Source organism: Zalophus californianus, chromosome 3 (assembly GCF_009762305.2).
Source record: "Zalophus californianus isolate mZalCal1 chromosome 3, mZalCal1.pri.v2, whole genome shotgun sequence".
NCBI classification, from domain to species: Eukaryota; Metazoa; Chordata; class Mammalia; order Carnivora; family Otariidae; genus Zalophus; species Zalophus californianus.
The window spans coordinates 121612319-121638540 of NC_045597.1; the positions used below are offsets into that span (position 1 = coordinate 121612319).

The window sequence follows — 26222 nt, forward strand, 5'->3', positions numbered from 1 at the left end:
ACACACATGCTCTCTGAGGAGAGAGTGAAATGTTTGCATCGAGATTTAATTTCTGGAGTTTAAGAAGATCTGATGTACAGATACAGGATATCCATAGGAAATAATCAAAGAAATGAGAGGATGGAGATATATAATCTAAGAAGCTTAGTGAGCTTTACTATATGAAAAGTAGAGTGTTGACAGTGGATTTAGCTAAGAAGGATAAGTACGCTTTTTTAAATTGAAAAAGCCAAAGTTGACGTCTTTTCCATGCTAACCTGGGCATACTGTACTTTTAGTTTGGATGTCATAGTATTTTCTCTATTGCGCATATATAACAAGTAGTTTTTACCCTGGCTAGTCTCAGAAGTTTTCCAACATTATCCTTCTGTATTTCCTGCCTCAGTTAATAGCCTCACCACCCAGTCACGCAATCTAGAAATGGCGTGCTCATCTTTGGTGATCCTTCTCTGTCCACATCCAGTCCAGTTCCTGTCTATGTTCACCCTGAAGTATCACGTAAATCTCCTCTCACTTCCTTGTCCTGGTCATTCCTGCCTCACTTCTCACTCGGGCAGTTACACGGGCCTTCTAACTGGCTTCCAGAGGTCAGGCCCTGGTACCCCCCACAGTCTGACCCTTCCATCAGGACTCTCCTAAAACACAGTTCTCATCATCACCTCCTCGCTCAAGAATATCCCTTGGATGTCTCCTCATTGACTTTGGGAGAAATTCTAAACTATCTCGCATGGACTCCAAGCCTCATCCTGACTTGTCTTTGCAGCTTTATAGTCCACCACTCCACCTTTATGCACTTTATAGTATTGTCATTTCCAAATCAGTTCATGCATTTTCAACCGCACGCTTTGTTTAGGATGAAACTTCGCTCTGGGATGCCCTTTCCCCTAACTTCTCATCTTGACAAAATCCTGTTTCCACTTCAGAAGCCACCTATCCTTACCCTTTGTACTTCCGTAGAATGTTGGTCTAGTGTATCACAACGCTGGATTATAGGTAAGAGTCTAAGATATATTCTCACGTGGAGCTCCTGGAGGGGAAGGATTCTTTATTCAGCTACCAAGCTTATTGTCTATCTGGTATGCTACTCATTATTGTTTTGAACTAAAATGAATTAGTAATAGGCACTTTCAGGGTTTTGGATGCGGGTAACAGTTTGAAAACCTTTCTGTAGTAAGATAGAAATTTTAAGATTTTTGAAAAATAGTCTTCATCTATTTATATCAGGAATCTTCTATGATGTTGGCTTCAATGGAGGACATGCAGAGACACAATTTTCTTCTTGGTGTGACTCACTAAAATCTATGAATCCTTTTTCCCTAAAAGATTTTTTGTCATCTTGTGATCACACATTTGCAAACAAACAAAACAAACTGCCTTAAAAAAATGGTCCTGGGGACTCTTCTAGTTTAATTGAAGGATCCACATTGTATAGTTTAGTTTCTTCTGATTACAAGTAATGGATGTCATTTCATTTTGAGTAAAGTCTCTTTGGGTACCTGCATTAATGGTACAAATGTATTAACTACATGTAACTGAGATCTGTGTGGTTAATGTTTATACTCTCTCTCACACACACCCTCACATAGAGTTATTTGGGAAATGGTCATGCCTTGTTTAATATCCGCATTTCAATACTCAAAATCCAATGCAATTTTAGCTGGATACTTTTTTTTTTCCTTTTGAAATCTAAGAGGACTTTCATCTGGATACGATTGTATTTTATGTGTGTGTGTGTTTCTTAAGATTTTATTTATTTATTTGACAGAGAGAGACACAGCGAGAGAGGGAACACAAGCAGGGGGAGTGGGAGAGGGAGAAGCAGGCTTCCTGCGGAGCAGGGAGCCCGATGTGGAGCTTGATCCCAGGACCCTGGGATCATGACCTGAGCCGAAGGCAGATGCTTAATGACTGAGCCATTCAGGCACCCCTGGATACGATTGTATTTTAGTGTATTGATTATTGTTAATGAATCCTGCTTCGCTTCACATTTGTTAGAAGTGGGTTTATATTGGGCCCTACGAGCAGGAAGTTTAGATTGTTGGAGCAAGAAGTAAAATTAATTCAAGAGCAGAGAGCTCTATGTTGACAGTTTCCAAATTCTTAAAGTTCAAATGCAGTAAGATGAGAAATCTAACTGCTTATACGTGCTGAGAGGCTGGATGTGCTGGAAACAGGTGTAAGTTCCAAAAGACTGCCGTGCCGATATCATAGGTGGGGATTTCCACCAGTGAAATGAGCCTTGGACTGTAGCAGAGACGGAAGCCTGTACCCCCTCCTCACTTTTATTCTGCCTCTGAATGCGTAGGAGACTTAGCAATACCTGCTGGGACCGGGTTGGTCTGTAAAAGTCTTGTCAATTCCCATGCCTTTTGGTAGTCAGGTTAATTGGTAAAACTGACAAAGAGGGTTTTTTGCCAATTTTGATTTTTAGTAAAAGTGCCCCAAATTCCTAGCTGAACACTATAAATCAGGTCTGTCTCCTAGCAGTCCAGGGACTCTTGGGATTAAGAATCCTCTGGGGAGGGACATCTGGGTGGCTCAGTCATTAAGCATCTGCCTTTGGCTCAGGTCATGATCCCAGGGTCCTGGGATCGAGCCCTGCATCGGGCTCCCTGCTCTGTGGGAAGCCTGCTTCTCCCTCTCCCACTCCCCCTGCTTGTGGTCCCTCTCTCGCTGTGTCTCTCTCTGTCAAATAAATAAATAATATCTTAAAAGAAAGAGAATTCCCTGGGGAGCAAATATCTGGGGTAAAAGCAGAGATGACAGTGCTTTCATATACCTCATTTATTTCCCTGTGCACATAGTCTGTCACACCTGTGCTACTTATCAGCTTGTTTTTTTTAAACAATTAATTAATAATGATCCCTTATAGTTTTTTTTTTTTCCATGTGTGTTTCCAGTTGACCAAAGGCCTCATATTTGAGGAGTTCCCCTCAGTCTTGGTAGAATGCATTTTGCTACTATATGTCAATGTCTTAAAGTGGAGACGTTTAAATTTACATTTTTTCCTAGGAATTTTGGTGTAACCCGATTTCTCTTCCATTATGATGAAGTGTGGAGAGAAAGTCAGCTTCGGGTCCTACTCAGGTCTTTGACTGTAGGCTGGTGCTGCCCATCTTTCTGTCCTTCCGTTTGTCTGTAATGGTTAATACATGCTTTGTTTTTTTAAAACTCTACAATTACCGAGCACTTTTTAGGCTAGACACTCTACGGAGCATATTGCCTCTATCATCTCTTTGGTTCCTAATGACAACCTTACCAGGTATATTTTGCAGTTCCCATTTTATAGATGTTGAGACTGAGGCCCCATGACTTTCAGCTTCTTGCCCGCAGTTTGTTCGTGCTGGAGCCAGGATGAAGACAAGTCAGTCTAGCCACAGTACTTGTGCTTCCGAGTACCACACGGTACTCTGACTGGTAGTTCCAGGTTTTATGATGTGATATTATATCCACCAGGGAGTGGAGTAAGCCTCTCAATTCATTTCCTGGAAGCTGCTAGACACTTGCAGAATGATCATGACCTTTGCTCTGGACGGACCTGATTTGGATTTGAATGTTAAACTGGAGGACGTTTCATATCTCATGACTAATCCCTTGAGCCAAGCAGTCTTCTCTGCAGATTTAAAAAAATAAAGTTTGTTTAGGTCCTAGAGCAATAGTTTTGAAATGTTTTGCATTCGCCAGGGTTGACATAATCATTTTAAAGGATTTATTAAATGGATGAATAAGTAAAATTCTGACAACAGTTTCTGAGCCTCCCCAAATGGCTATATCCTTAAGGAAGGAAAAAAAAAAAGTGTCAAATCTTAACACTCATGCTGTTCTCAGCAGCTGCCGCACTTCAGCAAAATGCGTCGGAACAATTCTGAAAAGCATTTTGCCTGTTGGGAATAAGACCATGTCTTCTTTTACGATTTAGAAAGCCTTCCATTCACAGGCTGAATTTTCTAGATTACTTGTTTGTTCTTTTCTGAAATGGGTAATTGATAGTTGTGTGGTGTGTATTGGGTTAGGAAGAAAAATGATCTTTTGAAAAATGTATCATTAAGTCTGCTGGGTAGAGGTTAATCAGAAGGAGGCAGTGGTGAAACTAAGCTATGACTTAAAGGGATTGAGAGAGACAGAAGATTTGCCGAGTGCTTTATCCATGGAGTTTTTCTGGAGTGTTTCTCTAGGCAGCGTCTTGAGTTGTACACAGGTTTTCACATATGCAATTAGTAGTGTTTATAGATTGCCTGTTATTCAATTAACAACCGAGCTGGCCATATCGACTCACTGCAGACCTGCCTTTTCGCTGCCAGAGATTGTACCAGGGTTATCAACTTACACAGGCTTGGATGTCCTCCAGCTGTTTAATTATAGTGTCACACGCTTTGCTTTTTCTAGTTTCATTAGTTTATAAATGTAATATGGTATCTTATTTCTGTGATTAACACTTCATTTCAGCAGGTTAAACATGCTGGTAGAGAAGTATTGATTTCTGACACTATTTCCCCTGTGTTCATTTAGATATTTTCACATGCGTTTTATTGATTTTCTGAAAGTGGCAAACAGGAGAAAGAACACCCCAAAATGTACGGCTAAATAACTCATGTGAAGCAAAACCGCACATTTGGCTCTTAATTGTCACTTCCTGTGGGCTTCATTTTCTATTAATTTTTAAAACAAACACTTGTCTTGCCAAGGTGTTAAGAGTAGAAATATTCATTACAATTTGAAGCAATTACACAGCACTTAGTCTTGTCAACCAGCTGTGGAAAATGTCTATTCAACTTTACTATTTATATTTTACTCTTTATATATTATATACACCAAAACCTGAATGAGTTATTTATTGGAATTGCAACAAAAATAATCCTTAAACATGATGGTAAAGGGAATATCTTTTTGAAAATATTGCCAAGTACTTTTATACGCTGTGGAGGTGCTCATGTGGGTTTTTAAACATTTGGGCATTTGACACTGGAACAGTCAACTGGGTGCCCTCTGGGTGAGCCATTCTAATAAGTGGTGTTTAATGAGGACTTCCCTCAACTCCTGTAGTAGTATTGTTTCCTGTCATCTTGTTTTATTAAAACATTTATTTATGTTAAAAGAGAATATCCAATTGTTTAAATATATAGTCATTGGATACTTTATATAAAGCCTGGGATATTGGCTCAGAGGCCCAAATATTATTGCTTTTGATTTTGTAATGTAGGCTGTTCTTGTTTGATACAAAAAAGTTTACAGAATGTTTTAATAGGGCCACATCATATTTATTGATCACTATTCATGACCCCTACTTGATGTAGGAATTGGGGTGTTGAGAAATATTCGAATTGACATTGCTAAAGACTTTGAACATGGTGAGAAAAATGACACAGTAATGAAACCTGGTTTAGCTATCCTGGCAGTATGAGAACCAGAGAAATCAAGATGAATTTTTGAGCTCTGAGGCATAAAAGCCTTGACTTGAGTGATTTTCTTCACGTATTATACCTTGGAGAATTTAAAGTAGGTGATGTCTACCACCTACTCATGGCTACAATGTGAACGATAGAAACAATTTCTGGGTAAGAACTTGAGGGGAGTACCTAGTTTAGTAAATACTTCAGTATTTAATTTAGTAAAAGTTGGTACTTAATTTAGTACTTTTTAGTACTTAGTTTGGTAAAAAATATTTTTTTATTTCTTTGAACTCATGAGCTTAGTAGGAGAAGAGGATATTTTGAAATGATAAATATGGAGCATGTTAGGACAGTGAAGTATTTGGGGAGAAAGCATGCTATTATAGCAGATTGTATTCTCATGAGCAAAGGGAATACAGTCAAATTTCACTGAAAAGGGTGCTCAATTAGAGATGTGGGTAAGCGGGCCTTGGTGGGAAGTATCCGGCTTGATGATCTACCAGGACAAGTGTGAGATCTACTGCTTGGGGATTTTTATTCTAGAGCTGTCTGGTGTAATATTATAGCCCGTGCATGTGCATATCGTGTGGCTATTTCATTTTTAATTAGTTAAAATCAAATAAAATTTGAAATTCAGTTCCTCAGTCATATGAACCACATTTCAAGTGCTTCATAGGCTCGTGCAGCTAGTGGTGAGTGAATTGGTGAGTGTAGAGATAGAGCATTTCCAGCACTGCAGAAAAGTCTATGGAACAGTGCTGCTGTATGGAATCAAGATATATTTATATACACTTTTAGAGAAGGAAATACTCGATTTGAGAGAGTCATTGAATGTGTATTTTTTTGTTTTATAAAATAAATGTATTATCTTGTAAAAAAGAAAAAAAAAAAACCAGATATAAGAAGGCTCAAGAGGTGAGAAATGCTGTGATTCTGCAATGACTAAGGTACACGGTCCTTATTTCTCTTCACTCTGTCACTCTCTAAGTTGGCTTCATCCTGGGGTTGTTTCCAGCCAATGTGGCTACAGCAGTTTAGGGCAGAATTAAGAGATGGCTTAACGATTCTCTATTCTCCCTACTGCTTTTGAATCTCTTTCTTCAAAGAACTTTAATTAGGGTTTGTTTAACAGTGTGCAAGGTTTCCACTGTGGGTGAATAGGTGATAAGGGGAGAAACATGTTAGTTCAGGTAGTTGCTGTCTTTTATACAAGAGGTTAGAATTCATGTTTTATGTGCTCAGCTATATGCTCTGCCCTATGGACATAGATTATGCCTATGGCCCTGATTGGTCATTACTTAATTTCAGTGGTGGAGAGATACAAGCACTTTATCCCTCAGCAGGAAATAGCATTTTGAATAATCCACAAAGATCATTAGATCTTAAGGTTGGGAGAAAACTGATAGATAACCTGATCCATCCACCCTCTGGTCTAATAATATAAAAATCCTGCAGACCATAAAGACTGACTCATATTTTAAATATGATTTAAAATTTGATTATCCTGACATGTGCTTTTTAGATAAATTTAATCCTAACATTCATCTGATATAATTCTGGGGTTAAAGAGCTGAATGCTAAAATATAAAATAAGTTAAGGTTCCTAACACATTATAAACTCTTCTTGGTAGCGTTTTCTTTTCTTTTTTTGAGTATCAATTTCAAGAGTAAGGATTAAAAATGGTATCAGTATCCATAATGTTTTATTTAATATTCCTCCATGAAGGGAAACCTTGAATATTTTAGTTTGGTCTGTTTTGTTTTAGACAACACAATTTTGCAGATGTGTTTTTCTGCCTGTTATACCAGAAAAGGCAAAGCATTTGCCACAGAGACAATTTGCATATGCTTTAAATTTACTCTAGAGAGTCTAATTTTCCATCAGATAATTTTAAAATCAGTCAGAGGGCTTTAAGAGTTGAAGCCAAATTCCTGATCAGTGTGGCTACCTAAGGAATTTCACAAACATGCTCGGCAGACTGTGGTGACCACAGTGACGTTCTGTGTGGTTGGCTAAGTTTTATTTTTGACTCAGAGGGCTATTTGAACTCTAATGGAAAATAGTGGTAATTTCCTAGTTAGGTTTTTTGTAAAGATTAAAACATTGCATGATTTGTGTGGACGTTTCACAAGACTTTTGTGGAATTGCATGAAGCAAGAATTAACCCTCAATCCATGGAAGCCATCAGGATAAACCTAATTAAGAGAATACACATATCAGAAGGGCAGGTTTAGAAATGGAACCTTGCATTGAGACTCTGTAGGTCTGCAATTAACAAGACTGGAAGCCCTCGGCTTTCTGCACCAGCTTATGTTTCCTCTTCCTTTGCTTCTGATGCGCTGTTTAGATACGGATTTGATTAAACACCACTGTAGATGTGTGTCATGTTAAGAGTGTGGCCCTCATTAAAAACTAATGATGTAATGTCTGGTGATTAACATAACAATAAATAATTAAAAAAAAAAGAGTGTGGCCCTCAAGGAGCTATATTAAAATATGCCAGATTTACCATAGATGAATTTATCTTTACCAGAAATCTATTTTATTTATTTTTTTCATTTGAGGTCAAGATGGAGGGATGATCTGTCATTCAATATAGTTTTTTAGGGTCTTTCCCCTGTACTTGGTTAGACACCTTTAAAAAAATTTTTTTTTACTATTCCAGTGATTTCAAGGAGTCTTTGTGACTCTTTCCATAGAGTCTGCTAGATACTTTCTAGATACTTTTCAGGTGGTGCCTTGTATAAACATAGGAGGTTCACTGTACAAGGGCACACTCCCAAGGACTGAGTGGGATCTGACATCCACACTGTCTCTGCTCACAAAACTGTGCTCCCCTGAATGAGATATTTTAATTTGAATGAAGTTTGGGCATGGTATGGGCTGATGAGGGTCCTGATATTTATAAATTACATGTAAAATATTTCCTTAATGTGCTGAGACTTGAAATGTGCTAATTTTTCCTTTTGTCTTGATTTTTTAAAAATTATAAAAGTTAATTTTTATCATTTTGTCACTTTAACTGTTTTTAAGCATACAGTTCTGTGGCATTAAATACATTCACATTTTTGTGCAACCATTGCCACTGTCCATCTCAGGTCTTTTTTATTCTCCTCAGCTCTGTACCCATTAAACACTAACCTCCCATACCCACCTCCCCTAACCCCTGGCAATCACCATTCTGCTTACTGTCGCTATGAATTTAACTACGCTAGGTATCTCATATAAATGGAACCAGACAATATTCATCCTTTTGTGACTGATTTATTTTACTTAGCATAATGTCTTCAAGGTAGCATGTGTCAGAATTCCCTTACTTTTCAAAGCTGAATAATATTCTGTTCTATGTATAGGCCACACGTTGTTTAACCATTCATCTATTGGTGGTCACTTGGGTTACTTCCATATTTTGTCTGTTATGAATGAATGCTGCTATGAACATGGAAGTGTACAATTTTTTGTGTGTGTGTGCTTTCAGTTCTTTGGGGTGTGTATATACCCAGGATTGTCATTGCTAGATAATATGGTAATTCTATGTTGAATTTTTTGAGGAACTGCCATACACTTATCAATAGTGGCTGCATCATATTACTTTCCCATCAGCAGTACATAAGGCTATCCCAGTTTCTCCACATCCTCACCAATGTTTGTTTTTTTAGCTTTTTATAACAGCTAGCCTAATGGATATGAAGGTGTATCTCATTGTGGTTTTCATTTGCATTTTTCTAGTGGTTAGTGATACTGAGCATTATTTTATGTGCTTATTGGCCATTTGTATATCTTTTTTGGAGAAATATCTCTTAAAAGCCTTTGTCCATTTTTCACTCAGGTTGTCTTTTTTAGTTATTGAGTTTTAAGAGTTCTTATATATTCTGGATACTAACTTCTTGTCAGAGATATAATTTACAAATATTTTTTCCTAGGGCATGGGTTGCCTTTTCATTCTGTTGATAATGTCTTTTGATACACAAAAGTTTTTAATTTTGAGAAGTCCATTTTATCTTTTTTTTATTATGTTATGTTACCTGTACCTTTGGCATCATATACAAGAAATCATTGCCAAACCCAATGACATGTAGATTTTCCCTCATACTTTTTTCCTAAATGTTTTATAGTTTTAGCTTTTATGTATAGGTCTTTCATCCACTTTGAGCTTATCCTTCTGCATATCCCATTTTCCCATTGTCTTGATGTTCTAAACATAGTGAACTTTTCATCAGTGAGGGTCATGGCTGGGAATAAGATGAAGGAGGTAACACCTGATCCCAAGTCATGGTCAGAGCAAACTTGCACTTACTCCTCTGTTATCCAGGGTTAGATTAATTGGTCTGTGCAAGTAAGTGCAGCAGGACCAGGTAAGCATTCACTTCCTCATCACCTACATCATTTGGCAACTCTTGGGTTGGTGCATGTGGTCAGCTCCTTGATGTGGAGAGTGGAGAAGAAAAGGACTAAGCCATTCCTGAAGCCGATCTGGATAAAGAAGAGTAGCTTCTGAAAACTCTGCCTTGGGTCTTGCCCTTGCCCTTGCGCCTCATGGTACACCAGAACCGCCACTAGGCTATTCTCCTTGTCCAGTTTTAGGTCAGTAATGAGTGCTGTGTAACAGCTGTCCAATTCTACTGTAGAGTCCGTCAATTCTTGGTTTAGAGAGGTAATTGTATCCTGACAGAGTGTAAGAGAAATTTCATGGGATCTTCAATATTCAAAGACTTTCCATACACTGTAACAGAAATACGGCGTGCCTAAACTGAGAGGAGCCAGTATACCTATTTTTGAGGCAGTTATAAGGAGAGTGGGATAAGGGGGGAAAAGAGATTGTCAGGAGTTGAAAGATAGTACATTTAGTGGGTAAGAATATGAACTTTATAATCAGAGAGAACTAGGTTCTTACACTCTTCTAGCATCTGTAGGATGTTTGCTTTGGGTTAGGTGGTTAAACTTTTTCAGATTTTTTTTTTTCTTCTCATTTCTATGGTGAGAATAATAATAACTGATGCTATGGGTCTTTGTGAATTTAAATGAGATGAAATGTGTATGTCAAGTGCTTTGACAAGCCTAGGCCTACTATCAATGCTCAGTAAGAGGGTAGCATTGATGAGGGGAGAAAATATCCTGTTACAGACTTGTTTGTTTAGTAAGGATTTCTGTCCTTTCAGAGAAGAGAGAGCTAGGTATAGTCTAGGAGGAAATGTAACAAGTAACAAATCTATCCCTTTGTCTTTGTTTTGTTTCTACTTTGTTGTTGTTCCTTTCAGCTCTTCTAGATCCTTCCAGCTGAGGGTTAGTAACATGTGTTTCTTTTGTTTCCTCTTTTGATAGGAATCAGTGTCAGTGATTTTCAGGTTATTTGCTTTGTGTGTGTGTGTGTGTCTGTGCAGATTATCTTTCTAACCAAATAATTCTTTGAGTTTTTGTTGTACTTATCCACTCACTTAGTTGTTATATTTAAGGGCTGCTTCTCTTTCAAAGCCTGTATTCATGTGTTCCTTTTCCTGAATTCTCTCCTGCTTATTAGCTATTTCAGAGTTTTGTTGAAATATCTTTAGGTCATCCTCTTCACCCTTCCCATTGATTCTTTCCAGTGAGAAGAGGGGACGTCCTGGCAGCCTGGAGTGGTATCCGTCCCCTTGTTACTGATCCCAAGTCTGCAGATACTCAGTCCATCTCCCGAAATCATGTTGTGGATATCAGTGAGAGTGGCCTCATCACTATAGCAGGTATGGCATACTACCTTGTGTTTTGGGTGTGCTTTAGATAGGACCCTGAGTTAAACTGTCACACCAGAATCTCTCTTGATGCTGATGAACAGAGAATTTTTTTGATGAGTTGAGTAAAGTCTTACATATCACTTTGCCATATTTGTTACAAACAACAGGTGAATTTTGTTATGAATCAGTTGGCAAATGTGTTATCATAAGAAAAATAAGGGTGGTAACCTAATGAATTATTTACCAAATTATTTGTAGGTGGAAAGTGGACAACGTATCGATCTATGGCAGAAGATACCATAAATGCTGCTATCAAGGCTCATAATTTGAAAGCGGGACCAAGCAGAACAGTTGGGCTTTTCCTTCAAGGGGGCAGAGATTGGAGCCCCACACTCTACATTAGGCTTGTCCAGGATTATGGGCTTGAAAGTGAGGTGGGTGTGCATCATCCTATTCTTCACCTCATCTCACTATTGCCACAAACAGAATTGGCAACCAGGAGACCTCCCTGATTTAGAATTTCCTTTTGCTGGGCTTGTTTCTGTCTGCATGCTGTGGAAGTGAACTAAGGAAAAAAGCTGATCATACTTTTCTTCGGTTGCCTTAAAAGCAATGCACATACTAGTTTCTATTTTAAAGTCTGGTGTTGGTTTGGTTTGTTCTCCACAGACAGAGCATCATCCCACATTCTTTCTGTCTCGAGGGTATGGAAGGCTGTTCTTCAGAAGTGACACTGGGGGCAGAGTGAGGCCAAAGCTTCATCAGTCACCGATACACTGACACATGCGTGGCAGAGTTAGTGCTGGCCTAAGCATTCAGAGCCCAAGTGGTTTCCTCCCACAAAATCAAAATCTAATACTCTCCTGGAACTATTAGTTATGGGCTGTGAAAAACTGACAGGATAAGCGTGTGCATTTTTTTGCTTCATGCCTAGACGGTATTGATATTAAAAGTACCTGCCTAATGCAGTTTTGCTTCCCTAGGTGGCACAGCATCTTGCCGCCACCTATGGTGACAAGGCTTTTGAGGTGGCCAAAATGGCAAGCGTAACTGGAAAAAGGTGGCCCATCGTTGGTGTGCGTCTTGTGTCAGAATTTCCATACATTGAAGCCGAGGTATGTGAATGGCCACGTGGGAATTTCCTGTCTGCCATTGGGATGCTGGTCACCTGTTCATCTGTCATCATCTTGAAAAATTATATATGACTAAATTTAATGCCCATTTGCCAGCCAGAGCCTTAGCAAAATGTCTGCCCAGCCCAGATCCCTTCATTTATAAATTTAAATGTTAAATCTGAAGTGATATTTACAGTGGTAATGATGTTAATAGAAAATACCTATTTCTTCCTCCTCCACAGAGTTATCCCAAGTCTTGTGACTTCACAGTTGTTTGCCTCTTTTGTAAATCTGTAACTCTTCAAGTTTATACTCACTTGACATATCTTGGTTTGCACTTAACTTCCCAAAGATTGAAATTTTGTTTCTCATCAAGTTTCCACATTTTGTGAAACCAGAGACCACGCTTTATATTTATTTATGATTCATTGTACTTTTAAAGCACGAGTGTCCAGTAAGCATTTGCTTGTTGATTGAGTGCAAGCCTTCTGTCCTCTGGGTACTCTTGAGAGAGAAAACTCTGGACAGCCTAAAGAGATGAGACTATACTTTTTCATACTTGTTCATTGCCTACTTGGCTATGTAAATTAACATCCGTGTGATGTAAAAGCAAAGAATTAAGTGATAACTGTGGATGGTAAATGGGATACGATGCAGTGTGCATGTTTGTGCCAGGGTCAATTCAGGAAGAAGGCATCAACTCTTTTCCACTTTGTCCCAATTTACAAACCTTCTTTGGCAGACGGATGGGGAATTGTATGGTATCGTTATTTGTCTCATGCCTACTAGAAAACAAGAGTGTATAAAGAACAATGTCACTTTCCCTAAGTGTGATTTTTTTTAAGTGAAGTGTTATTTCTTCTTAAAAAAAAAAAAAAGGTCCACACTAATAATTTTGTTTTAATGTCAACTCAGGTGAAATATGGGATTAAGGAGTATGCCTGCACAGCAGTGGATATGATTTCACGGCGGACTCGCCTGGCCTTCCTAAATGTCCAGGCAGCAGAGGAAGCCCTACCCAGAATTGTTGAACTGATGGGCAGAGAACTGAATTGGGATGATTATAAAAAAAAGGTATTATATAGAAGTCTTTGAAAGCACAGTTCCTATTATAAACATGTCATGTCTTGGTCTGTTGGTAGAGGCTAGCATAGTTTTCAATGGGAACTTTCGATTTCTTGCCAGTTTCTGCGTGGCGGGTGTGTGTGTTTAATATTGCTAGGTCTTAGGAAACTGGAAAGATATTCTGGTTTCAAAATGTGTTGGTTGTTTCTGGAAAATACCTTATAGAAAAATACTCTTAAATTTGTGGTCATATTTCCTGAAAAAGTAGGATAATAATGATTGTGGGTAGAACCTTTTCTGGTTTTCATTGAAAACACTTTTTGAATGTACTCTCTAGTGAAATTCACACTTGTGCAAATTTGCCTTTGGTAGGAAATAGTGGTTTTATTGCCTGACCACTAAATGCTTATTGGTTTGTGTCATTTGGAATTTTATATTTATATCCAAATTAAAAAAAAAGCCAATGATGCTCTGATGCCCACATTTACAGCTCTGGGCTTGTTGTAATAAACAGAAGATTTTCATGATTTTTAATTAAATCAGACTTATAATATGCAAAGACATTTTTGTGTGTTTATAGGAAAAATACTTTCTGTGCACATTGGTTCTGTTCCTCACCCCCCCGTCTTTCTTTTTTAAAAGTTTTTTTTTTTAAGATTTCATTTATTTGACAGAGAGAGAGAGAGAGAGACAGTGAGAGAGGGAACACAAGCAGGGGGAGTGGGAGAGGGAGAAGCAGGCTTCCTGTGGAGTGGGGAGCCCGATGTGGCACTCGATCCCAGGACCCCCAGATCATAACCTGAGCCCAAGGCAGACGCTTAATGACTGAGCCACCCAGGCGCCCCATCCCCCACTCTTTCTTGAACCCATTCCACTGAAGCTTGTTTTTGCCACTTGGCTATAGTAGCTCTGATCACGCTCACCAGTGGCTTCCATGTTGCTTAATACACTTGTCGGTTCTTGGTCCTCCTTTTACTCACGCACTTAGTGGCGTTGACATAGTTGACTCCTCCCTCCTTCTTAAACTACTTTCTGGAATCCTCTCTGTCTTAATCTACTCGGGCTACTGTTACAGAATACCACCGTCGAGGTGGCTTAAATAGCAGGCCTTTGTTTCTCTCAGTTCTGGAGGCTAGAAGTCTGAGATGAGGGTGCCAGCATGGTTGGGTTCTGGTAAGAGGGCTCCTCCTTGCTTTCAGAGAGCTGCCTTCTTGCTGTGTGCTCACATGGAGGAGAGAGAGGGAGGAAGGGGGAGCCATTCTCAAGACTCATCTAAACCTAATGACCTCGCCAAAGCCCCGTCTCTAAATACCATCCCATTGGGGGCTAGGGCTTCAACGTACGGATTTTGTGGGGAGCAGTTCAGTCCATAGCACCATCTGTTTTGGATCTGAACCACCACCACCAGCACCACCACCAGCACTCACTACTACTACTACAACTACTAACCTCTCCATGTCAAAAATAGCTATTCCACCTTTTGGTTCCTTAGGCATAAATCTTAATATCATCCTTGATCTGAATCCATCAGCAAACTGTATCATATTTATCTTCAAATAACGGCTTGAATTCAACCCCTTCTTAGTATCACCCTGTTTCCAGCTACCAGCATTTCTTCCATGGTTTATTATAAAAGCTTCCCTCCCACCAGGCAGTGTTCTTACGTGATTCTATTAAAACATAAGCCAGATCATTGGGTATGTCAGTCCAAATGGAGTTCAGAGGGGAGGTCTGAAGAAAAGGTGTAAATTTGGGTTGGTATTTAAGCCATCAGGCTGGATGGGCTCATATAGGGAGTTTGTGTAGTTAGATAACAGCAAGTTGTTCAAACACAGCCCTGGAGCTCTCCAGAGTTTAAAAGTTGGGTAGGTAAGGAAGACTCACTGAGGAAGGCAAAGTGATAGCTAACGAGGTTGGAGAAAGTGTGAAAAGACTGAAGAGAGAGTTGTGTCCCAGAAGGAGAGGAAGAAAATATTTCAAGAAGAGGAAAGTCATCTACTGTATCAAATGATGCTGGTAGAGTAGTAAGATGAGGACTGATAATTAGCAATCACTTTTCCGAAACACCCTCTGTTTTACTCTGTGTAAGGCCAAAGTCATGGCAGTGGTTTACAAGGTCTCTGTGATCTGGCCACCACCCTTCTGATCCCTCTGGACTTCCCATTCATTCACTCCCCACAAGTTGAGTTTCTCTTCCTTATGTAAGCCCTGCTGGTTCCTCTGCCTGAATGGTCATTCCTAGATACCCTCAGGGCCTATCCCTTCACTTCCTAAACCTCTCCCTACCTCATTTTTCTCTTTGGCATCTATTCCCGTTTGATATACCATGTATTTAGTTGTTTGCTTATTTGTCATCTGCCTCTAATCCAGGAAATAAGCTTTCCAAAGGAGAGGACCTGATATGCTTTGTTTCTGTAACCTCAGTGCCAGCCATGATAGGCCCTAAATAAATAACTGTCCATGATGAATGGACATAACTGCGCATCTGTGTCCTGTGTGGAAGGTGTAAGGAAGGATTGGGCATAGATCCTGTCCTTAAAACATTCTCATTCTGGTATAGATTCCCAAAGGTGGTTACATATCAGAGTCACTTGGAAATGTAGGGAAAGGAACAGATTTTGAGGCGTGACTTTAGACTATCCGATTCAGGGTCTCAAGGGGTGAAACCATGGCCCTACATTTTAAAATTTTTTCCTGTAGTAATTTTAATGCGATGTTTGTAGTGTACTGATAGCAGAAGTCCCTGGCTGAAGAGGTCTTTAACCTGACCACAAGTCTTGTCAGGAGTAACCTTTACCCCCATTTTATAGTTGAGAACACAGGCTCAGGGAGTAAGTCCAGTCAGAGTTCATACACTTAGTAAACTGTGGAACGGGGACCGAAACCAGGTACTCTGATTTCAGGGCATGCGCTTTCCCCACATTGCCCTGTTGCCTCTGCTTTGGCAGGACTGGCTGTAGCTCTTCCAGTGTTGAGTTTTGATTTCATGGACAAAAGCCGCATACAGAGACAACCCAAGACTGAAACTTGCTCCTTTGCTAATGCCAATCATTTTTTTTTTTTTTTTTTTACCATATAGAAAGATTGGAGATAATGTGTTCCTGTAAAAATTATGGTTGGAAAGATTTGAATATGCAGGAAGATAGCTGGTGCCAGGAATTCAGGCTGTAGGAGGTAGGAAGGAAGAAGAAAATTCTGTAAACTGGCTGTGTTTGGCCCTCCTGAGGAAACTCGATTTAACTTCATTCAGTTCAAGTTTTATGAGTAGATTCGTGTGCTCAGAAATACTCTCCCATCCCCCTCAACAAAGTAAGAGAAATAAAAGACCTTAAGTTATTATCTAGTATCTGAGCTGTAGGAGTATTAATGAGACCTGTGGACAGTCTAGAGAGAACAAAGGAGAAGGAAAAAAAGAATTAAAGGTTAGATATCTGGACTTCTGAGAAAAGGTTAAAAGCATTGGGATTATTTAACCTGCAAAAGTGAAAGCAGAACAAAGTGATAAATAACTCTCTGTAGATGAATTGTGGTTGTTTTTACCAGTCAATACTTAATGAGCGGCTTGTATACTGAGCGTTATACCAAATATTTTAGGGGAATAATAAATAGCTCATAGTTTCAGGGATCTTGAAATCTAATTGAGTGGTTACAACCAATATATACCTCAGAAATGTATGTCTCTTTTCAAAATTGAGAGAAAGATTTAGAGAACAGCCACTCAAGATCGAGTCCAACCGCACTGGAAGAACTGATTAGGGAAGAAGACATTGTCTAGGGGAACTGGGGATTGATCGAGGAGTTGGTGGGGACATTTAGAGAATGGGACATTGCCAAATTGTGTTCCGCAAGGTGTAAATCAAAAGACGACTACATGAACAGAAGAATTTGGGAAATTCCGAGTTCAACAAGCGAAAGCATTTTCTTTAGCACAGATGATTTGATGCCTTTCGAATGCCTATGTGCATTGTCAGTTTCCAGAAGGGAACTTACTCAGAGACGGACCCACCTCTCACTCTTTGGAAGGCCTGGAGGGCGGGAGACCAATACTACTCAGGATGCGTGTTGGAAAATGCTGCCATAGCGTTACACCTTCAGATAAAACACACATTTCCTTGAGAGACTTTAAAGGGAAGACCACTTAAGTCAACTGAGAGGGGCTCACCAAAAGAAATTTTTTCAAAATTGATTCTTACGAGGAGGAAAAAGGGGCAGCAAGTGAAGAAACAGGACTGTGACTCAGAACAAAGCCAGCTGATAAACACCACATTTAAAATAGACGGAAGACAAGTGCTCCACAATGAAAGGGTATCCTGGGCTAATGTGGATGTAGGAATAGAATAGTGTCAGGAGTTGACTAAACATGGAGGGAAAAAATGCTAAGGACACCAAAAATAAATTTAAAAAAAATCAAAAAGAATACATGTAAGGCTGAACCTAGATCATTGCTTAAAGTGACTGGCACCATATTCTTGAATGCTGGAGAACAAGGAGGACAATTCAACTCAGAGTTTAATACCGAATTTCCTTCCTTCTTTTTTGTCAAGGAGAACAGTTTTCAGTGTGAAAAGAGCAAAATAAATATTGGTAAGAGGAAATAGATATTCAAATAGGAGGCTGCTCTAAATGAGTTTATATGCCAGCCCAGAAAAATGATATCTTTGGGTACTCAGAGAATTTGCAGATGGGATTATTTAACTACCGTTGAGCTTTAAAATATTGTGGCAAATAAGAACAGAACCAGAAGACAGAAGGTGGGCAAATGTAGTACAAAATTCCAAAAAGGGAAAGGAAAGAAAAAGACGGTTTGTAAGCTGTAAGCCAGCAGGAGAGTGCCATGAAAAACTAAGACAATGTTCTCAACAATAGTTACTATCTGCTGAGGCTTGTGGACAGTGGCAAGTGTCAGAGTAACTGTTCAGAAAGCTTGTTTCTTCTCGTGACTCTGTAACTTCCACCCAACTCTCAGCATCCTTGGGACAAAGCTTCAGAGTAGCTAATCCCATGATGTCTGTCAATGACTGTGTGTGCCGCCTTTAATTGCTTTGTCACCAAACCACAAGGTTTGGGTTTTCTAGATTTGGTTAGACTATACTGGGTGAGAATATTCTGCAGGAAAAAGAAACGAAATATTAAAACAGGCGACAACATGAGTGAATCTCAGAATTATTGTGCTGTGTGAAAGCAGTCAGACACAAACACTACATACTGTATGGACTCTTTTATGTGAAACTCGAGAAAAGGCAAAAACACTCTGGAGACAAAAAGCAGATCAGTGATGGCCTGAGGCTAGCAGATCAACTGTAAAGGGCCCAAGGAAGCTTCTTAGGGTGATAGAAATGTTCTGTTATCTTGATCGTGGTAGAGTATACATCAAACTGTGTATCTAAAATAGGTGCATTTTATTGAATATAAATTATACTTCAGTAAAACTGGAAGAAATAAAAAATTGTGCTGGTCAGAAAAGTGAGAAAGGAAAAAAAAAGAAAAAAAATCAATAATTCTTTCCATAAATCTTTGAACTTTGTGTATGCCTGTGTTTTAGGAGGAACTTGAAACAGCCAGGAAGTTTCTGTATTATGAAATGGGCTATAAATCTCGATCAGAACAGTTAACAGATCACTCTGAAATTAGCCTCCTACCTTCCGACATCGACAGGTACTTCTAATAAGTTTCCATATTTCTCTGTTTTGACTTGACCTACGTAGGTATATTTTTCCAATGTTCAATGTTGTGTTCCAGGTACAAGAAGAGATTTCATAAGTTTGATGCAGACCAAAAGGGCTTTATTACCATTGTTGATGTTCAGCGTGTATTAGAGGTAATCTTTTTTTGGTTCAATATCTTTGCTAGCAGAAAAACATAAAAACTCGATTAGATCATTTTTCTGTATCTAATGCTTTCTATAAGTAACTTTCTCCTGTAATTCTTGAAAGGTTGGTAGCATTAATAAAAGGGTATGCATCATTTTTAATTAAACCTTATTATTTTGTGCTTTCCTTTTATTTAGAGTATCAACGTCCAAATGGATGAGAATACACTACATGAAATTCTGAATGAAGTAGATTTGAACAAAAATGGACAGGTTGAACTCAATGAGTTTTTGCAGGTGAGCTGTGGTGAGGGGAAACAAGTGTATTTGCTTTTTATCTTTTGGTTGTGAATGACTGTTCGAGAATGGATTCTTAAGTCCACATGGTTGTCACTTCATTCTGAAAAAAAGAAGGCTTGAAGCCAGCAAGGGTTGCCTCTGTCTGCCCTCAAGGATCAGGCTCTGCATGGTGCATGTTCTTTTCTCTTTCTTTCTTTCTTTCTTTCTTGTTTTTTTTTTTTTTTCCTCCTAAGACATTCTGTTGTGTTGGGCAATTTAGATGAAATCCAAGTTAATTATGGCTTAAAGGGCTGAATAAGAAGTATGCTTTTTAGAGAAATAGGCCATGGACTACCACTGACAGACTATGCTTTCTCTGCTTCAAAAGATGCACACCCATATTTCTAATGTGGAAAGTAATTTTTTTTTATGAAGTTAAAAAAAAATCCTAGTTGTATTGATTTGAGGGTATTTACTAGAGACCCTGAAATGTAATTATAATATTCTTACATCATAAAGAACCTGAAAAGCAAAAGAAAGGAACCTGTATTTTGGGGTCAAGACCCTATAATTCAAGCATTTCTATTTCCATTGTTCCACTTTCCCAAGGCTCAGTTGTTTCATCGTAACCGTGAAGGGAGTAAATTCTGTTATTCTAACTTCAAACTGGAATCTGCACATCATTCCTTAAAAGTTCCTTAAAAGAAGGAAATTTAATAAACCCATGCGTTATTTGCAGCCATCCATAGGACTCTGATCATATGAAGAATGTATTGGTTTCCAAGCGGCCAGGTTTTTTCCACAGTGCTTCTTGGGCAGGTATTTCAAATGAATGCCAGGTCTTGCTTGCACCCTGGCAATGATGAATGCTGAACATGAAATAAATTAATGCTGGGGATTTTGGTCAATGTCAGCCCTTTCTTCACTGTGTCAAGTTAAACAAACAATATCAAGGCAAAGGAAATGGTAATTGTCTCTCTGGAGATGAGCTCTAGATAAGAGCATTGTTGAATCTAAATGCAGAAAATTTTCACAGGTTGTGTCCAGCATTACAAAAAAGAATGTTTAGTTCTTTAGCTTACTGTTTAAGTGCACATTTGAAATGGTGTTTAAAATATATGCTGGGGAATTAGAAACCATTTAATACATTTTTTTTTTTTTGGTCTAGCTTTTTCTCGAGAATATTTTATTGTTTGTCTCAGAATTTTAGAAAACTTTTCTTCAAAGAAATAGCTTAGACTTCATTTCATGCATGTTGTAAATAAACAACAGCATTTAGGGTTGAAAGATCTGGAGTTTTAGAAACAATAAGAATCTAATTTTATGGATATGCTATGTGGTTTGGATTTTAAGTAATTTTCTTGAGTGCAATAGAATTAAACACATAGAAAATAATTTAAACCATCTGCAGGTTTCCTTGTAGAGTTTTTAAATAATTATTTCTTGTCCACTTCTAAATGAAAGAGACTATTCATGCTTCTACTAAGGACAAATACACAGTGTAATTTTCAACTTAAAAAATGCTGACCGTATTTCTCATGAAGTATATTCACACCCAAATGTTGTTGTTGTTGTTGTGTTTTTTTTCTCATAATGTGGTTTCAAGATACTTGTAAATGTTTAAAGAAAACTGAATTTTTAAAGGTTGGTACATCATATAATGTTTATGGATCAAGAAAAAACTCTAGCTCTATCAGTTTTGTTAGCTCCAATAAACTTAGAAGGTCTTCATGGAACCATAGACATAACAATAAACAATAAATTGTTCTGTCTTTAGATGTCAGCATTCTTTATGTTATACCATTTGTCAGATGTATGTTTTTCAGGGTTGGGTTTTTCTTTTGAATAAAATATTTTTCTTTTCTGAACATAAAGAGCCCATGTTTATCCCACTAAGCACCTTTTTGAGTATAGATCTGTTTTTTTTTTTTTTTTCACTAATCATCATGGAAGGATCACTACAGATGTTGCATGGTTACATGACTTTATTTTTAGGTTTGGGCTCTAATGACGCTCTGCATGTAGGAGTCCATCTCTAATAAGCAATGGCTTGTGAAACAGCTTTTAATAAGGTCATGAAATTCTGATCCAGCCCCTTGGCAGATGCCTCTGACTCTTATTCAGAGCCATTTTTAAGAAATGTATCTCTGTAGGCTAAAGAGTATAACCCTAAAAATATTTTGAGAATTTTTCCTGATGAATGGCTAAGTCATTTCTTTTTCGAATAAATAAATACAAAAGATTGGGGAAGTGAGATCAAGAAAAGCAAATAGTTAAAACCACATCAACTTGAGAAAGAAAAAAAAAAATCCCCATGCTCATAATTGCAAAGTGCCTTCCAGATTAAAGGCCTTTGCCCGCTGTCTGCATGTAATTTCAAGACTAATTCTGATTTTATCCATTGGATAAAAATGAATTAACTAAAATCTGGGCTGTGGAGTGCTTTTAATTCTTAAGGTAGATCTCTGGGTCCATTTCAAGGACTTAAATGTAAATTACTTTAAAAAGTCTTTAAGGAATTTGGATTTAAGGGACTTGAAGTTGTCAAGTACAGTAACACTAAAAAAGAGTAGTTAAATATAGGTCACAGTTTGTCTTTGTTCAATCCCTGAGATTCCTTTTTCAGATTTTTAAATGAAATTAAAGTTCCAGTATTTGAGTTACTCAAAAAAATATGTGTCTTGAGCAGGTGAAAGGGGCAAAAAATGATGCATTCGATTTGCATTTAAAAAGCAGGCTGATTTGCTAGGTAGGTATAGTTTTGGCAGCCCTGAAATACCCGCCCCTTTCCTCCTTTGTGAAATGTTCAAAAATTGTATTCTTATTGGCGCTGTAATACCTGCTATGGTTTTTGATGGAGCACTTAATCGCATCTGCCTGCTGCAGAGGTAACCATTAAAATGCAGTGAAGAAGGGAGGAAGCACGCCTGCCTTCTGACTCTTGTTGCCTATTTTCTCTTGAAGCTGATGAGTGCTATTCAGAAAGGAAGGGTGTCTGGAAGCCGGCTCGCGATACTGATGAAAACTGCGGAAGAGAACCTCGACAGAAGAGTCCCCATTCCAGTGGACCGAAGTTGTGGAGGACTGTGAGTCTGGGCAGTAAGTCCACGGCCAACAGACATAGGAACAACAAATCATCATGTAACAACCAGAGATGACTTACACCACTCCCAAATAGTGGCCATGGATGGCTGCCTTTGTTAACACTGGGAAACATTCCAAAGCTTTAGGACGTTGATGTATACCCTTTATTTGTATTTGCCATTCAATCTAGCTTCTAAAGAGTGTATTTTATCTTTTTTCTCACTTTCAATGCGCACTGATTTAATGCTTTGCATCCATTTTGTAACCTGTTAGACTGGACACACTCCCTTTTTGTGTGTCTCTTCATTTATTCTGAATCACTCCTAGGGACAGAGCATTTTGGCCGAAATTGAAAAGAGGCTGGAAAAATTTCTTGTGATGTGCACAAAGCTCTGGACATTAAGATTGTAGATAGGATTTGCTCCTAACAGAAACTGAGCAGGGAGTGACCTATAGAAATGATAGCATTTCTGGAGACCTCTCAGATCCTTCTTCCCTGAGATGGATTGCCTTCCCCATCCAAACAATACCGGGCAGTTTTATGTCTAGGGTATGACTGGCAAAACCAGAGAGCGAAGACAAAGTTTAGATCTGGTTACAGGAGCGAGTCTCAAAGAGAAACTCTGAACGCTTCCAGAATCACAGGTGTAAGATAAGGATAGCGTTGACATTTGCTGGAAGTTACACTGATAGTTTCATCTCAGCAATTCGGTTTTTTTCCCAGTCACTGCTGGTTTTTCTTTGACTATTATAGTTGCCAGGAAGATCCTTGCTTTTCATATTTTAAAACCAGCGTTTAAGTGGCAAGTTGGATGTGATGGGATGAGACTAAATTTCTCAAATCCTCACAGTAGTAATAAAGTTAAGGATTAAAAACCTGTGTGTGTGTATCCACATGCGATGGCACGATTTTCAATCCCCAAATCCTAAACTGTGGCCCATGTGCTTTTGTCAAACATGGCCTCTTTGGCTTAGTTTATTGCATCATTTTGGGGGAGTAATTTCAAACAGAGAGTAAAAGAGGATCGAAGTAACCTTTAGTTAACTTTAATTATAATTATTTGTAAAAAGGCACAGTGCTGCAGTAGTCAAGGTCATTTGGGTTGCTTAAAGCCTTTCTCCTTCTCGACTCTGTGGAAAAGTTCTCAACCACAGAGAAAAAGAAAAGAAAGAAAATCACGCGCAACACTCACCCACACACAGACCCTTCTCCCACCACACACACACAGAGACACAAAACAAAACAAAAATAAATCTGATTGAATTTAACAAATAATACATTGAATTTAAAGGGCCAATTTGGTACGCTTTTGCAATACTTCACTAGCATTTTAACCAATCACCTGAATATTTATCCACTGTGCTTCCTCTTGTGAGGTTAACTACCTGCTTTTTTATTTTCTAAGATCAGGTTGTGTATGTAATAGGAGATATAACCCTGTATTTAATGGCAGGCTTTAATTGCACAGACTTGAGATCTTAGTTGTTTTTTTTTAACTGGTACATAAAACACTTTTGTGCTGTTATTTCTATTTATGTGAACATTGTAGAATATCTTTCTGCCTCATTCAAGTGGGATATGAGCCTGGATGTCATAATGTAAACACTGGAGGTTCACTCACCACCTAAACCCCCACCCCACTTCAAAACATTCACTTGTTTTTAAATGAAGTTTAGACTTGCCACTTCCCAAAGGAAAACCTAAAATGGAGCAAGGGATGCTCCCAGGTATCACTGTGAACGTTTTTCTTTCAAAGGTGAACATTTTACACTGCCTTTAAAAAAATATATTGGAAGCATGTGGCTTTGTAATTTAGTGTTTTTCTATCAAGATGATAAGTTTCGCTGTTTAGAACCCGGTGACCCTTGATAGAAAAGCTGTCCTTTAAAACACCGCAGATGACGTACCACAATACACTACCTTTGTGCTCTCTCTCTTTCTCTCTTTCTAGTTAGATCAAGATAGCGAGAACTTGTGCCCTCCCTGAACCCTGAACCCATTACAGTGGGGACCGGCTTTATAGGCTGACTGGTCTGGGCAGAGCTGTATTTGTACAACAGGCCTGGTTTGTACACGCTTTGCTATGAGTGAAGTTCCTTTAAGGACAAAGAAAAGCGCACTTTGCTTCCTTTGAGCGTCTCTGCTTTTGCTGAAAATCTGCTAATTCTAAAACATACGCTCCTTCACCAATCCCAGAGACTGATCTTGGAAGTGAGCTGGTTCCAAGTCTACTGTGAATAAAGCACCCCCGCATTTTTGTGTGAGTTCTTAATTAAACCTGCACAGCTTCTGTACCTGATTTCAGAAAAGGGGAAAGGAAATGGAGGGATTAGCCCCTTCAAAACCTATTCCAAGCAGGAGAGAATTTTTCTTTTCTTTTTGTACAAATGTGATACTAGATGATTCTATGTGGATGGGGATGAGGGGTGCAGAGATTGTCTTTATCATCCGGTGATTTATTTCAAGAGCCTTTAAGGGGATTCAGGTGAAGGAACCCCCATCTGTGGTGAAGAGCTGGATGCTCCTTTAAATAGCCCCATACCACGGTCCTAACAATAGTGACAATGCTGGATTATTGCTTAAGCGAAGGTTGTCTGCCTCAAAGCCCTCATGCTGTTTGCAATATTCTTGCTTTCAATCAATTTATACTAAGTGTAACTTTAGGATTTCTACTATTAAATGCATGCTCCCTATTCTGCTTTAGTTTTTAGCTTTTTATGTAACTTAGTCTTTTGTACAACAACAAAAATTTCATTGTGACTTTTACTGAACATACTGTAAGGACGATCATTGATCTTATTTCCTTTTTTATGCAACCGTAAAGATTTTTGGCATATGAATGTAATAATATCGAAGTCAGTGATGCTCTAACTTGCGCTGTTTTGCATTATGTCAGCCCTTTTCAGGGAATAAAAAAGCCCTACTGTGTTTTTAAAGACTATCCAGTCCAAGCCGTGTTGGAGTGGATATGCACACTGCATGCCTTCATATGTGGTGCTTTCATGTATTGTGTTGGGTTATTGTTCTAGATGGAACTGTTAAATACTGTGTTTGAGGCTGGATTGTCATTTTTATAACTGTCTTGGTGTTTTATCGCCATTATTTATTACTTTTGATATACAGAATGAGCTGCATGCATTTATAGAGCAATAAGAAGATGTATTTAATGTGCCTTGTTTTTAACTGAATAAGAACTGAAAGCACGAATCAATAAAACTGATTAAAATGGTCCAGTTGCTGGCATTTTTATGTTACTTACAGTCAGAGAAGTAACTTTGATTACTGTTGAAGTTTAAAAAAAGTTTGATAATATTTCCACAAACTATTTTTTAATGGCCCTTACCCATGAATTCTTCTGGCTTGTAATTTTGTAATTTTATCTCAAAAGTGAATCTCTGCATAGACAGATGTAATTTTATGAGACTGCCAGAATTATTTGTATTAATTTGTTGCTGGAGCCTTTAGGGCACGACTTCTGTATTTGTGCAGTCCTATTCTAAAATTATATTCATCCTGTTACAACTCTGTTGAATTCTTTTTTTTTTTTTCTTTCCTTTTTCTTCCCCCCTTGGTCAACCAGAGCTTTTCAGCCTGAGCGTTCCCAGGCACTCTGATGAATTTTATCATAACTAAAATCAATAGAAATGAATGGGAAAGATTACATAATCCATTTTGATCATCTTACATGTCAAGTTAGTGCAGGGTTGCCAAGTGTTGATAAATGCTCTGACAGAAAAAATGCTATATATTTTCATTGTCAGTAAATC

The 26222-nt window shown here is 38.4% G+C and overlaps 1 protein-coding gene across 5 annotated transcripts in view; it reads left to right on the top strand.

Annotated features, from left to right (window-relative positions):
- The window catches only part of GPD2 (glycerol-3-phosphate dehydrogenase 2), a 212841-nt gene extending 187157 nt beyond the window's left edge, over positions 1-25684 (top strand). For all 5 annotated transcript variants that reach the window (XM_027589924.2, XM_027589922.1, XM_035726672.1 and 2 more), the window contains exons 10-17: positions 10977-11111; positions 11361-11536; positions 12086-12217; positions 13133-13291; positions 18825-18937; positions 19022-19100; positions 19290-19388; positions 22335-25684. In XM_027589924.2, coding sequence (XP_027445725.1) covers positions 10977-11111; positions 11361-11536; positions 12086-12217; positions 13133-13291; positions 18825-18937; positions 19022-19100; positions 19290-19388; positions 22335-22460 — 1019 coding nt within the window. In that variant the 3' untranslated portion in view covers positions 22461-25684. The remainder of the gene's footprint in view (positions 1-10976; positions 11112-11360; positions 11537-12085; positions 12218-13132; positions 13292-18824; positions 18938-19021; positions 19101-19289; positions 19389-22334) is intronic.
- Positions 25685-26222: the final 538 nt, after the last annotated feature.